This window comes from Portunus trituberculatus, chromosome 44 (assembly GCF_017591435.1).
Source record: "Portunus trituberculatus isolate SZX2019 chromosome 44, ASM1759143v1, whole genome shotgun sequence".
Classification (NCBI taxonomy): domain Eukaryota; kingdom Metazoa; phylum Arthropoda; class Malacostraca; order Decapoda; family Portunidae; genus Portunus; species Portunus trituberculatus.
This window is the reverse complement of record NC_059298.1, coordinates 13517908-13532254: the sequence shown is the minus strand read 5'-3', so window position 1 is coordinate 13532254 and position 14347 is coordinate 13517908. Positions and strand designations below refer to the sequence as shown.

Sequence of the window (14347 nt, the reverse complement as noted above, 5' to 3'; positions counted from 1 at the left end):
CATAATAATATCTTTATATTATGATGGAATGAGGCTGTTCGTCTCAGCTTGGCGTGATCCTGCGACTAAAGAGTACAATAGTTTTTCCGGCGAGCGATGAGGGAGATTCATCTGGCAGTGTTACTATCGTTTTCAGTAGCAGCGTTCGCGTGTAAAAGCGAACGCTTCTGGACCGTTCGCCTTTTGCAAAGTGCTACTGAAAACGCTTATAATTTCATTTGAGTATAGCAAACAACAGACAAGTCCATGCAGTACATAGAAAACATAGTATTGTGTCGCAGACTTAATGCTTTCCGGTACGATATCGTCAGCTGCTGGCAGCAAATCACAACAACTCCAAGCCTTACCAGTCTTCTTAACGGCGCGAAGTTTAGTGCATCGTACGTCCGCCAGCAGTGCTGATTGTTTTTATTTCACTGATTATCTTTATATATAGGACGTGACAGTGATGTCCATATTTTTCAACACTCAGATAAAATACAGAAACCGAAATTGGCATCATTTTATTTTTAGTGCTCATACTTACTTAAATAAAAATTATTATCTTTTTTTTATTTTATCTTATAATTTCATTAACAAAGACTTTTCATACACCATCAAGTTAGAATAATAACATTGAATTATGCTTTTTATTTTAAATGCACATGTGCAACAATTCATGTTATACTTTTTTCTACACCGATTTCCAGATTAGCTAAGTCACCCCTTTGCCCCAGGAACTCGGAGACAATTAAAAATTCTAGCGCTGATAGGTGTCTACGAGCTTAGCTGCGAACAGGCTTATTAAATTTCTTTGTAATGATATTTTCGATGGCCTCACTGGCCTAAACCCTGGGAAGGCTTATGGACCTGATGGAGTTCCTTCTATTGTTTTAAAAAACTGTGCTTCCATGCTTACACCTTGCCTGGCCAAACTTTTTCAACTCTGTTTATCGACTGCTACCTTTCCTTCTAGTTGGAAGTTTGCATACATTCAACCTGTATCTAAAAAGGAACTGCCCTATAGCTTTAATCTCCTGATTGTCTAAAGTTTTTGAATCTATCGTCAGTAGGAATATTCTCACATTTGTCACTTCATAATCTTCTATTTGATCACCATTGTGGCTTTTATCAAGGCTACTTTCCTGGTGATCTGGCTTTCTTACTGAATCTTAGTCACACTCTTTAGGTGAATTTGGTGAAACATTTGCTGTTGTGTTAAGACATATCAAAAGCTTTTGATAGAATCTATCCTTCTCTCTGCAACTTTAATCTTAAGTTTCATTTCCAACTTTTATTGCTGCTGTGATAGATGGCCACTGATCTTTTCCTAAATCTATTAACTGTGATGTTCTTCAGAATTCTGTCCTGTCACCCATTTTTTTTCTATTATTCATTAATGAACTTCTTAACCAAACTTCTTGCCCTATCCACTCCTATGCTGATGATACCACCCTGCATCTTTCCATGTTTTTTCAGAGACAACCAACCCTTTAGGAAGTCAACAGATCATGCAGGGATGCCATAGAACACCTGTCATCTGATCTTTCTAAGATTTCTGATTGGGGCAGAGAAAATTTAGTAGTGTTCAATGCCTCAAAAACTCAATACCTCCATCTGTCAACTTGACACAACCTTCCAGACAACGTTCCCCTCTTCTTCAGTGACCCTCAATTGTCCCCCTCTTCTACACTGAATATCCTCTGTCCTTTATTCATAATCTAAATTGGAAACTTCACATCTCATTTCTTGTTAAAACAGCTTCTATGAAGTTAGGCATTCTGAGGTGTCTCTGCCAGTTTTTCTTGTCCCTCCAACTGCTAACTCTGTACAAGGGCCCTATCCATCCATGTATGAAGTACTCTTCACATGTTTGAGGGTTCCAATAGCACAGTTAATTAGATAGGGTGGAATCAAAAGCTTTTAATCTCATCAACTCCCCTCCTCTGATTGACTGTCTTCAGCCTCTTTCTCACCACTGGAGTGTTGCATCTCTTGCTGTCTTCTGCTGCTATTTTCATGCAAACTACTCTTCTGATCTTGCTAACTGCATGCCTTCCCTCCTCCTGTGGCCTTGCTGCACAATACTTTCTTCTTCCTCTCACCTCTATTCTGTCCAGCTCTCTAATGCAAGAGTTAACATTACTGTCTTTCATACCTTTCTCTGGTAAACTCTGTAATTCCCTGCCTGCTTCTGTATTTCCAACTTTCTATAACTTAACTTAATGTAAGAGAGAGGTTTCAATACATTTTTGCCTTTCTTTTGGCTAACTATCGGAACTGCAAGGGGGTTGGCAACTTAGTGGCCTCTCTCTCTCTCTCTCTCTCTCTCTCTCTCTCTCTCTCTCTCTCTCTCTCTCTCTCTCTCTCTCTCTCTCTCTCTCTCTCTACTTGGTTGGCTTTCCCCTCTTACATAAAAAGAAAATAAAAATCAATTGCTGTTGAACATTTTCTTGTATTTTTTCTAGTAAAATCATTAAATCTTAATATTGAGAAATAACTACTTATTTCCTTATTTACAGCAACTCCAGTCGGGGCCAGTATGGCATCCCAATGGTGTATGAGCGTTCCTTCAGGTGGAAGCTTGGCCAGTTCAGATACCTCTGTCATAGCAATTCTGTGTCTGGCCACATCAAGATCAGTGTGACCCGGCAGACGTTGTTTGAGGATTCCTTCCACCAGGTAATGAGACTCCCAGCATATGAACTGCGTCGGCGATTGTTCATCATCTTCAGGGGCGAAGATGGCCTAGACTACGGTGGAGTAGCAAGGTGAGGGAAACAAAATATATTGGTAAGATTTTGAGTTGCAAGTGAAGGAATTGGTTGCCAAGGAATATATGAGGAGTGACAATAGGAAGAGAAAGGTGCCTTTATCACACTTGTGTCAGTTGGAATTGTCTTTGTCACAGCTGTTATTGTTGCAGTTGTGCCATTGTCTCAGTTACCATTAATTGTTTTCTGTGTAATTGATGTAAATGTTTTTTTCAGAGAGTGGTTTTTCCAGCTGTCCCATGAGGTATTGAACCCCATGTATTGCTTATTTGAGTATGCCAACAAGAACAATTATTCCCTACAAATCAACCCAGCATCAGAAGTCAATCCTGATCATCTGACGTATTTCAAGTTCATTGGTCGCTTCATTGCCATGGTGGGTATTTAGCTGTTAAGACATTAGTGACTGCAAATCAGTATTGATTATTGTTATTATTATTATTATTATTATTATTATTAATTATTATTGTTATCATCATCATCATTATGATCATAGTGATGAACTCAGTATTGATTGTTATTATTGTTATTATTATTTTATTATTATTATTATTATTATTATTAATATTTTTATTATCATTATCATCATCATCATAGTGACGGGAACTCAGTATTGATTGTTATTATTATTATTATTATTATTATTATTATTATTATTGTTGTTTATTGTTATTATTATCATTATCATCATCATTTTTATTATTAGTGATAGTAGCAGCAGCAGCAGCAGTTATTGTAGTAGTTTATTTTTCTACTTTAAAATATCACACTACACACAGAAACCATTGTTTCTTTCTGCTTTGTTTGCAGGATTAGTGTCTGTTGGTTGAGATATTGTAACACTTTTCATTACAGGCTCTTTACCATGGCAAGTTCATCTACTCGGGCTTCACCATGCCTTTCTACAAGCGGATGCTGAACAAAAAGCTCACCATGAAGGACCTTGAATCTATTGACCCTGAGTTTTACAATTCTCTTTGCTGGATCAGAGACAACAACATAGAGGTAAGTGATTGGGTTGACCTATGGCAATGGAAAATACCATTATTGGAGGGGGAAGTTGGTGACCATGCTGCCTATCCCATGGTAATTTTGAAACTGAGGGGATGGTTAATGCTCTCCCTGACACAGGCACCAATGTGCAAGTCATCTCAGTAGCTATTCAATTCTCATTATTTCCATTCATATAGGAGTTAGGCTGAGGACAACAAATTAGTTGGTGGTTGCATTTCACGGACACATGGGATTACTGCACTAGTCCTTCTTCCCAAGTCTGTCAGACCTTGTAAGACCACTCTAAAGACCTATGCCCTCATCTCAGGCAGGTTGTTAAAGAACCAAGGTTGACAGCATGTGAAATCAAAGAGAAAAATACCTTAGGAAGTGGATTGAATGCAATAGTCTCACCAGTGTTCTTGAAGTGCTGGTGAGGCTTATGCATCATAGTATTAATAAGTCTGTTTTCAGGAATGTGGTTTGGAGATGACTTTCTGCACGGACTTTGAGGTCTTAGGCAAAATCTCTGAAGTGGAACTGAAAACTGGTGGCAAGGACATCCAGGTCACTGAAGAAAACAAGGAGGAATACATAGAGTGAGGCCTTGAAAGAGTTTCTGTTTAGATCTTTTCAATACACATCATCTTTCCACATAGTATTATAAAGTAATCCTGAGGGACCTCAAACATTGAGGCACATTCAGGGAGTGTACTAAGTTTCCATCCTAGTGAATTACCATTAGATGAATAATGTCAACATTTGAGAATTTATTAAACCTTTTGGAATTATGACAATAAAAGGATTATTGTTCAAACTTTTGTGCATCATGTTCTTGCTTGATGTTTATTATTTTTAAAGAATCAATTTTTTTCTTCTTTTTTTTGCATAGTAAAGTAGAATATACATATTTAAGACTGCCCATTATTTATGTTGCAATGGAACTGAATCTTCTATCCATTTCTATATTTATTGGCCTGTATGAGAAACATCAGCATTGACTGTGCATGACCTTTGCAGACTAATGATGCAGTGGAGATTAACCAGGGGACAGGAAGCCCAAACACGGTACTTCCTTGAGGGCTTTTCAGAAGTTGTACCACTTGAGTGGCTCAAGTACTTTGATGAGAGGGAGCTGGAACTGCTGCTTTGTGGCATGCAAGAAATAGATATCAATGACTGGCAGAAGCATACCATCTATCGTCACTATAACCGCTCTTCAAAACAGATCATCTGGTTTTGGCAGGTGTGTGCTTATTATTATTATTATTACTCTTTCTATATTCTCCACACTTATCAGGCTGACATAGTTCTTTAAGGAGGGTAGTTAAGACATGTCTTCCTACATACATTCAGGAGCATTCTTGGTGTCTAATGATGATATTCTAGTGATTATGAACACCTACTATTTTACCTTACGTAATTTCTATACGACCTGAACCAGTCCATTCCTCGAGTCCTTTGTGCGCGTTGAGAGCAAACAGTCACTTATTGAATAGCGAGGAGCAGCTCGTTATGGAAGGCCAGCAGTCTTCCCTCATTAACCGGTAATAGGTGCACTGTATTCCTTCATTACGCGAGTGGAGGTGTTCGCTTTGTCTCTGGTGGAGGAAGTGAACATTGAATTAGCGTCGCGGGAATGAGTCTTGCTATACCAATAACACCAGCACCCACAACACGTAGCGCTTCTAATACGGTTGTTGTATAATGTGTTGTGGTGTTCAAGGACATGGCTGTGTTACATGTGTTTTTGGTAATGGAACAGGGCCTGGCAACCAGCGGGATTTTTTTTTTTTCCAACACTTTGTTTTCCCTTGGCCAGTGCCCTTGTAATGTAAAAAAAAAAAAAAAAAAATACTATTAAAATCCTTCCCCTTCCCACCCCTGTCATGACATTTTGGTACAAACCTTGTGGGCATTGGGGAGATTCAGAATATCATAAATGGCCAAGTGATGGGAAAAGAGAAGAGGTAATTTATGAATACTACTGTAACCCTTTATGGGAGAGGGAACTTGCTGTTATTGTAAAGGTTAGTTACTCAGTGATAATATATTTATCCAAACATATTTAGTGATAATGTATTTATCTAAACTTAGAGTCCAATACCTCTGCAAAGGGATGTAGCAGAGATGGAACATAGCCTCCTTTCTCCACATAACACACACTGAAGGCTGTTTCACACTGGAGGCGAGACACCCAACGCACGAAAGCCAGACTGACTTTGGTTGCTATGGGTATGTTCACACCAGGCACGATGCTAGGCGAGACATTTGCTGTGATGGAGGTTAGCTGACTTGACAGTTCCCTCTGCAGTGAAGGAAGACAGTACTCTATGGTCCTTTGACATGGTGGAGGAAGAGGTGTTACTAATGTTATCTTTAACCTTGATTAATAAGAGGAAAAAGAATTGGGTATATGAAGCAAATATGAAATGACTCAGTTTTGGTGAATATCATCTTATTCAAGAGCTAGAAATGGATGAGGGAAATTTGGACATAATTCCAAATTGACCAGCTCAGTTCTCTGAAATTCTATTATTCAATGAACAAGATATTAAGCAAGGCACCATCTACAGGAAATCCATCAGTTCATGGTGAAGGACAGTGATTGAGTGAGTGAGGGAGAGTTGAGGAATCAGGTCACTGTGGTCAGAATAAGGTGTTGGCTTTTGGTTATGAAAGCACTAAGGCGGAGTCCCTAGGAGGCACGAGTCATCAAAGTTATGGCCAGAAAAATCGCCTGGCGGTGATCTTGGAACCTGTGCTTGTGGTGAAAGAGCAGAGCCCCTTGAATGCAAATGCATTTTTAAAGAGCTTGTTCAGCAATATTACTGAGGTGATTTTAGCCATGCAGGTTTGCACAGTGTGCATTGGGGTTCTCATCTCAGGTGTGAAATGGCCTAGAGAGAGAGAGAGAGAGAGAGAGAGAGAGAGAGAGAGAGAGATTTATGTGGTATTTCCATTGCATTTAAAATGCTTACAAATAGCAAGTAATTACTATAGTACACAAGTAAACATATGCACACATATGCACTCACATAAATATGCTTATACATACAAATATACTTACATACACTTCAATATATATGCATGTATTGAGTGTATAAATGGGCAGGAGATTTTCTATTAGGTATATTTTGTTGAATGTGACAGTTAGTTCAGCATTAATAATTTTCCTTAAGGTAATTTCTTTATACATCAGAAGTAGTGTCTTATTTTTCCTTCTCTTTTAAAGTAGAGATGGCTTCACTGTAGCTTGCCATTGGTGGTGGATCTAGATTTTGGATCTCTTGACCATTCCTCAGTAGCTCTTGTTCTTCGTTTGGTGGTGGAAGTGAGAATGACGGGGACGTGTGGTTGGGTTGCCTTTATACTCCTTTGTATCAGTATCAGTATCCTCTCCTCTTCCCTTCTCTCCCCTCCTCTCCTATCCCCTCCCCTCCCCTCTCCTCACTTATCTCCTCTCCTCTGCTCAGTTCTCTTTGCTTATCCTCTCCTTGCTTATCTCCTCTCCTCTCCTCTTTTTGCTTATCTCCTCTCCTCTCCTCTCCTCTTTTTGCTTATGTCCTCTCCTCTGCTCTCCTCTCCTCTCTCCTTTCTTTGCTCCTCTCCTCTGCTCTCCTCTCTTCTCCTCTCCTCTCCTCTCCTCTCCTCTCTCATCTCTTTGCTTCTTCTTTCCTTTTTTTTCCTTTTACTCATACATTAATTACATTTAATCTTGGTTATTTTTCGGGTTAAAGTTGTATTATGAATACTGTATATCCTATCTTAAAACCCAACCAAATATAGTCTAAATTACAAATAGTCTAGATTACAAATTAAATTACAATAGAATTACAATTAGATGATAGTTTTGAAGTTTTATGAGTTCTGTATTGTTGCTGTCACTTGAGTTAACCAGACATTCACACACACTTTGAACTTTTGCAGCTCCACACTCGGCAACACTTAAGGTCCTCCTCTCCTCTCTTCTCCTTTCTCTCTTCTCTTTTTCCTTTCTTTTCTCTCTCTCCTTTCCTCTCTTTTCTCTCTCTCTTTTCTCTTCTCTCTCTCTTTTCTCTCTTCTCCTCTCCTCTCTTTCTCTCTCTCTCCTCTCCTCTTTTCTCTCTTCTCCTCTCCTCTCCTCTCCTCTCCTCTCTTTCTCTCTTCTCCTCTCCTCTCCTCTTTTCTCTCCTCTCCTCTCTTCTCCTCTCCTCTCTTTTCTCTCCTCTCTTCTCCTTTCCTCTCTTTTCTCTCCTCTCCTCTCCCTCTTTCTCTCCTCTCCTCCCCTCTTTTTCTCCTCTCCTCCCCTCTTTTCTCTCCTCTCCTCTCCCTCTTTCTCTCCTCTCCTCTCCCTCTTTCTCTCCTCTCCTCTCCCCTCTTTCTCTCTCCTCTCCTCTCCTCTCCCTCTTTCTCTCCTCTCCTCTCCTCTCCCTCTTTTCTCTCCTCTCCTCTCCCCTCTTTTCTCTCCTCTCCTCTCCTCTCCTCTCTCTCTTTCTCTCCTCCTCTCCTCTCCCTCTTTTCTCTCCTCTCCTCTCCCTCTCTCTCTCTCCTCTCCCCTCTTTCCTCTCCTCCTCCCCTCCCTTCCCTCCCTCTCCTCCCCTCTTTTCTCTCCTCTCCTCTCCCTCCCCCCTCCCTCTTTCTCTGCTCTCCTCTTGTCTTTTCTCTCCTCTCCTCTCTCTTTTCTCTCCTCTCCTCTCGTCTTTTCTCTCCTCTCCTCTCGTCTTTTTCTCTCCTCTCCTCTCGTCTTTTTCTCTCCTCTCCTCTCGTCTTTTTCTCCTCTCCTCTCGTCTTTTCTCTCCTCTCCTCTCTTTTCTCCTCTCCTCTTTCTCTCTCTCTCCTCTCTTTTCTCCCTCTCCTCCTCTCTTTTTCCTCTCCTCTCCCTCTTCTCTTTTCCTCTCCTCTCCTCTCTTTTTTTCCCTCTCCTCTCCTCTCTTTTTTTCCCTCTCCGCTCCTCTTTTTTTCCCTCTCCTCTCCTCTTTTTTCCTCTCCTCTCTCTTTTCCCTCTCTCTCTCTCTTTTTTCCTCTCCTCTCTTTTCTCTCTCCTCTCCTCTCCTCTCTTTTCTCTCTCCTCTCCTCTCCTATACTCTACTCTACTCATTTCTCTTTTTCTCCTCTCCTCTCTTTCCTATCTCCTCTCTCTCGCTCCTTTCTTTTCTCTTTCTCCTCTTTTTTCTCTCTCCTCTTGGCTTCTCTTCTCTCCTCTATGGATGGGGATGATAGATGGAATTAGGTAGCTTAAACATGCAGGGACTGCCTTGTATAGATAGGCCTGGCGGCCTCTTGCAGCTCTTTTCTTATGTTCCTGACCAAACCCACAGTATGTCTCCCCACAGCATATTCATGAACCAGTCATTTACGACAGCTCTCCCCATCTCCCTCATATTCCTCGAATTATATACATATATTTACACACATACGTACAAATATAAACTCACATATATTTACACACATACATACAAATATAAACTCATACCCATATATAGATACAGTAATACTTTGAGATATGAACGCCCCAACATACAATTTTTTTTTATATAACGAAGAATTTCATATAATTTATGCCTCGAAATACGAAGATATTTTTAACCCATTTGCCCCGGAAGTTAGAAAACACGTGCTGCGCTCCATCCGGGCTTGTGGTAAGGCTTGTGGATGCATATATACGTGTCACCGGACTGGCGCGCGCAGCCACCATGACGTATATATACGTCCCCTGACTGAAAGGGTTAAGATACGAATAGCCATCGGTAGGTGGCGCAGTGATCGCTCGGCTACCTGCGTCCACCCAAACATTCAGTTCACATTGTGTATTGTTGTTCAACCTTTGTGCATGTATGTATGTGTCTGTGCTCCTTGACAGTGTGTATTTTTTCTTAAGTTTTGTGAACTCAGACCTCGTGTTCATGGGTTCCAAAAGTAAAAATAAGAAGGCTCAATAGAAGAAACTTAGAAGAGTCTTGTAATGGATATGTAACACAAGATAATTGCAAAATATGAACATGGTGTGCGTATCTGTGACTTGGCCCTGTGCGCTAATGCTAGTAGTAAGTGTAAAGCTAAACCATTGTTGGTGTATACAGGTAACTCGATTTACGCGATAGATGCGTTCCAAGAGGCATCGCGTATATCAAAATTTGCGTAAAACAAACATGTAATTCTTATAAGAAACAATAGATAATAGTAGGGATGTTGGATGTGGTCCAAAAAAATTCGTACAAAATACTCTATTTATTTGGCTAAATTAACATGTTTATATTATTTACCATTCTAAATACTAGAAGTGTATTTAAAGTAAAGGGAAAAGCAAGAAATAATAAGAGAAAGCAACAAAACACTCACTGCATCACTGCCTTCACCACTCATACCACAGTCAGTCACCATCTTCCTCTGAGCTTTACCACTTTATCAAAAATCCACTTATCAAAAATAACCCCACATGCAGAAGATGATGAAGGACATTTTGGGGCCATCTTGGTGAATTATAGGCAGATTGAAGAGATTCCGTATGTACTCAGTGCTGGCAGACTGCAAATGAGGCACTAAAAGAGCAGGAGCTGGATCCAAGATTTTTTAACAACGTCAGAGCAACCTCCTGCGGCAAAATGGCATCCATGAATGCTTGGAGGGACAGTAACGAGATTGCTATCAGGTTGCTGGGAATACTACCTCTCGAGGTGGTGTTACTGTCTTATATATGCATTTATGTTCACAAAACATTTCTATTAGCTTTTTATAAACCTTGCCCCAAGAAAGGATTGTTTTGTAATGCATAAAGTGAAATCTTACATGGAATACCAAAAAATAGAGCTAATGAAATGCCACAGTATTTCATTAGCAATTCACTATCACTCAATGCCACGGAGTCGAGGTTATCCTCATGGCATAAGCGTATATGAATACTAAGATATGATATCCATTGTAGCAAGCAATAGAGGAGTGGAAACATAAATATTGTGGTGAAAGTAGCACTCAAGTTAAAAGGGTCACAAGAAGAAGAAGAAGCGGCTGAGTCGCTGCAAGTCTCCGCCTCATCTATGGCCGATCTCATCTCTGCTTTATTTTTTGGTATTCCCAGCAACCTAAGAGCAACCTCATTACCATCCCTCCAAGCGTTCATGGATGCCATTTCGCGGCAGGAGGTTGCTCTGACGTTGTTAAAGTTTCTTGGATCCAGCTCCTGGCAGCCAATGAGCACTTTTAGGCGGGCTACCAACCTCCACCCACCAACAGTAACGAATCTTTGTGGATGCTATTTTATGAAGGTTGGTATGTGAGCAGGAGGTTGCTATGGAGGTTGTCTGTACCAACATAGACAACAACCTGCTTCTTGGATCTGGCCCCGGAGCTCCCACCTATCGGCCATCTGCTTAACTCTCTGGCGCGCAGTTTTAAATTGTGTCTGGCGCTCAGTTTGAAAATGCAGTTGGGCCAAATCGCGTATAAGCAAACAGATCGTGCAAATTAAATTAATTAGAATATTTTTTCGGTCGCGTTATAACAAAAACGCAGAAAATAAAAAACACGTGTAAATCGAGAGTTACCTGTACAACGATTGTCACGGAATGAACTAAATTTGTATGTCGAAGTGCCACTGTATATACATACAACACATACTCCTACATGAAACAAATGTGTATATTAAATGTATAATGATACACACATGTCTGTGTACATGGAAAATCACCCACAAAAATGCTATGAAATCAAAGTACTGTACATGGTGACTTTAGTTTTTCTTAAAAGCAGTTGTTTTATTTTAAACTTATATTGGATATCTATCAGTAATTTAAGAAGTTGAATGAAAGCCTGTCACCTACACATGCTGTGGGGTTTTCAATCGTTCCAGCAGAAATTAAAGCTGAAGTTTGGTCTAATACTGAAAAGTTGTTATTATATAGTTTTATAATCAAAATGTTTGATTAGTGTAATTTGTTTGCTTTCAGTTTGTGATAGAAACAGATAATGAGAAGCGTGCAAGATTGCTCCAGTTTGTGACAGGGACATGCCGGGTCCCTGTTGGAGGCTTTGCAGAACTTATGGGTAAGTAATTGTGTTTGTAATTTGTTAACAAGGTAGACACATGCATTACTGTGTTTTAACCTACAAATTTCTTTTAGGATGAAGGAATTGTAAGGCAAAGGCATGTCTGAAACAAAGTGAGTTAGTGCAATGCTGTTGGTGTATTAGGGGTCATGGACCACCTTAAGCAATCTGAAGCAGCTTGGGGTTAAAGTTGCAAGAACCTTGGGACACTTCAACTCACAACTGATTGATTATAATTTGGCTGAGTAATTTTATATTGAAATTACAACCATTTGAGCCTCCACTCTACATGGTGGACAAAATGTTTTATGTTATAATCTGTTAAGCCATTTTTCTCACCTTGCAGGAAGCAATGGACCTCAGAAATTCTGCATTGAGAAGGTTGGGAAGGAGACTTGGCTACCTCGTTCTCACACATGCTTCAACCGTCTAGACTTGCCTCCTTACAAGTCCTATGAGCAATTGGTGGAAAAGCTCACTTTTGCCATTGAAGAGACAGAAGGCTTTGGCCAGGAGTAGTGATCCCAACATCTGTAACCTGAGCAGATTATTTAACGAGTGTAAATGTGTATGTGCATTGGGTAGGTCATACCAAGTATTTACAAACTATGCTTTTGCATATATATATATATACATACATTTATACATATATATATAATATATATATTTCTATTGGCCACACTGATGATCTGTCACAATATAGTTTGATAACCCAATTTTATCCTACCCAGGTTGTGTTGTATCAGCCAGTTTGAATAGCTGGTTGGTTCCTATTGATAAACAATAAGTTCATGATTAATTTATCATAATATTTTCTTTTCCAATATGTTTGGGGAAGGCATTATTATATGGATTGATATTGTTGTGTTTTATCTTTATCCAAAGAATATGTTATTAGCTCATGGGAGAGAGTCTTGAAAGTTGTATTATAAGCTGTATAAAAGATTTAGACCTTTATGCTTGACTATGCTTCTGTCCTAGACTTCATTAATCAGTGACTAGAATGACAGGATTCTATAATGTTGATTTAATATACTTTATCACTGCAGTGACACCTAAGAGTAGGGGAGATGGCTAATTTGTGCACATTGTGATATATTTGGTTTCAACCAATCAAATGATGACAATCTTTCTGACCCTGTCCCATGCTGCTGTTACTTCATAGTGATTATTGTTGATCATTTGGCCTTGGAGGGATATGCTCATCCATTTTGATGACTGTGTTGAAGAAAGTTATTTTATTTGTAATTGTTGGAGAGTTTCTACAAGTTTCCAAAAGTAATTGAAGCAGCTTCCGCTTTTCCCACAAGTCTTCCTTGCTTCCCTTCCAGCTGTGTTACAGTCTGTTTCTTATCTCCACCACGTTTCTCTAAGGAAATTACAGTTATTTGATTTATTATCTCCCATGATGGGCAGTGATACTTGGTGTTTGTGATAACTCATGACTTATGAGTGATGTTTGAGTGCAGTATGAACTGTATTGACATTGTACATTAATACAATATAGAAAAAATCCAAGCATCTTTGTTATCTGTAAAAACACACACACACACACACACACACACACACACACACACACACACACACACACACACACACACACACACACACACACACACACACACACACACACACACACACACACACACACACACACACACACACACACACACACACACACACACACACACACACACACACACACACACACACACACACACACACACACACACACACACACACACACACACACACACACACACACACACACACACACACACACACACACACACACACACACACACACACACACACACACACACACACACACACACACACACACACACACACACATATATATATATATATATATATATATATATATATATATATATATATATATATATATATATATATATATATATATATATATATATATATATATATATATATATATATATATATATATATATATATATATATATATATATATATATATATATATATATATATATATATATATATATATATATATATATATATATATATATATATATATATATATATATATATATATATATATATATATATATATATATATATATATATATATATATATATATATATATATATATATATATATATATATATATATATATATATATATATATATATATATATATATATATATATATATATATATATATATATATACACACACACACACACACACACACACACACACACACACACACACACACACACACACACACACACACACACACACACACACACACACACACACACACACACACACACACACACACACACACACACACACACACACACACACACACACACACACACACACACACACACACACACACACACACACACACACACACACACACACACACACACACACACACACACACACACACACACACACACACACACACACACACACACGTGTCTATAGCTATATGGTGCCACACCTTAGAGCATTCTTGAAATATGCATAGCTTCCCTCTTTTTTTAAAAAGCCATATAGTCATCCATTGAAACTGAGCACATCT

The 14347-nt window shown here is 39.0% G+C and overlaps 1 protein-coding gene across 5 annotated transcripts in view; it reads left to right on the top strand.

Annotated features, from left to right (window-relative positions):
* LOC123518520 (E3 ubiquitin-protein ligase Su(dx)-like) overlaps positions 1-13311 on the top strand; it is a 31948-nt gene extending 18637 nt beyond the window's left edge. For all 5 annotated transcript variants that reach the window (XM_045279320.1, XM_045279319.1, XM_045279318.1 and 2 more), the window contains 7 exons: positions 2502-2750; positions 2970-3129; positions 3609-3758; positions 4221-4345; positions 4767-4992; positions 11672-11768; positions 12118-13311. In XM_045279320.1, coding sequence (XP_045135255.1) covers positions 2502-2750; positions 2970-3129; positions 3609-3758; positions 4221-4345; positions 4767-4992; positions 11672-11768; positions 12118-12290 — 1180 coding nt within the window. In that variant the 3' untranslated portion in view covers positions 12291-13311. The remainder of the gene's footprint in view (positions 1-2501; positions 2751-2969; positions 3130-3608; positions 3759-4220; positions 4346-4766; positions 4993-11671; positions 11769-12117) is intronic.
* The last annotated feature ends 1036 nt before the right edge of the window (positions 13312-14347 follow it).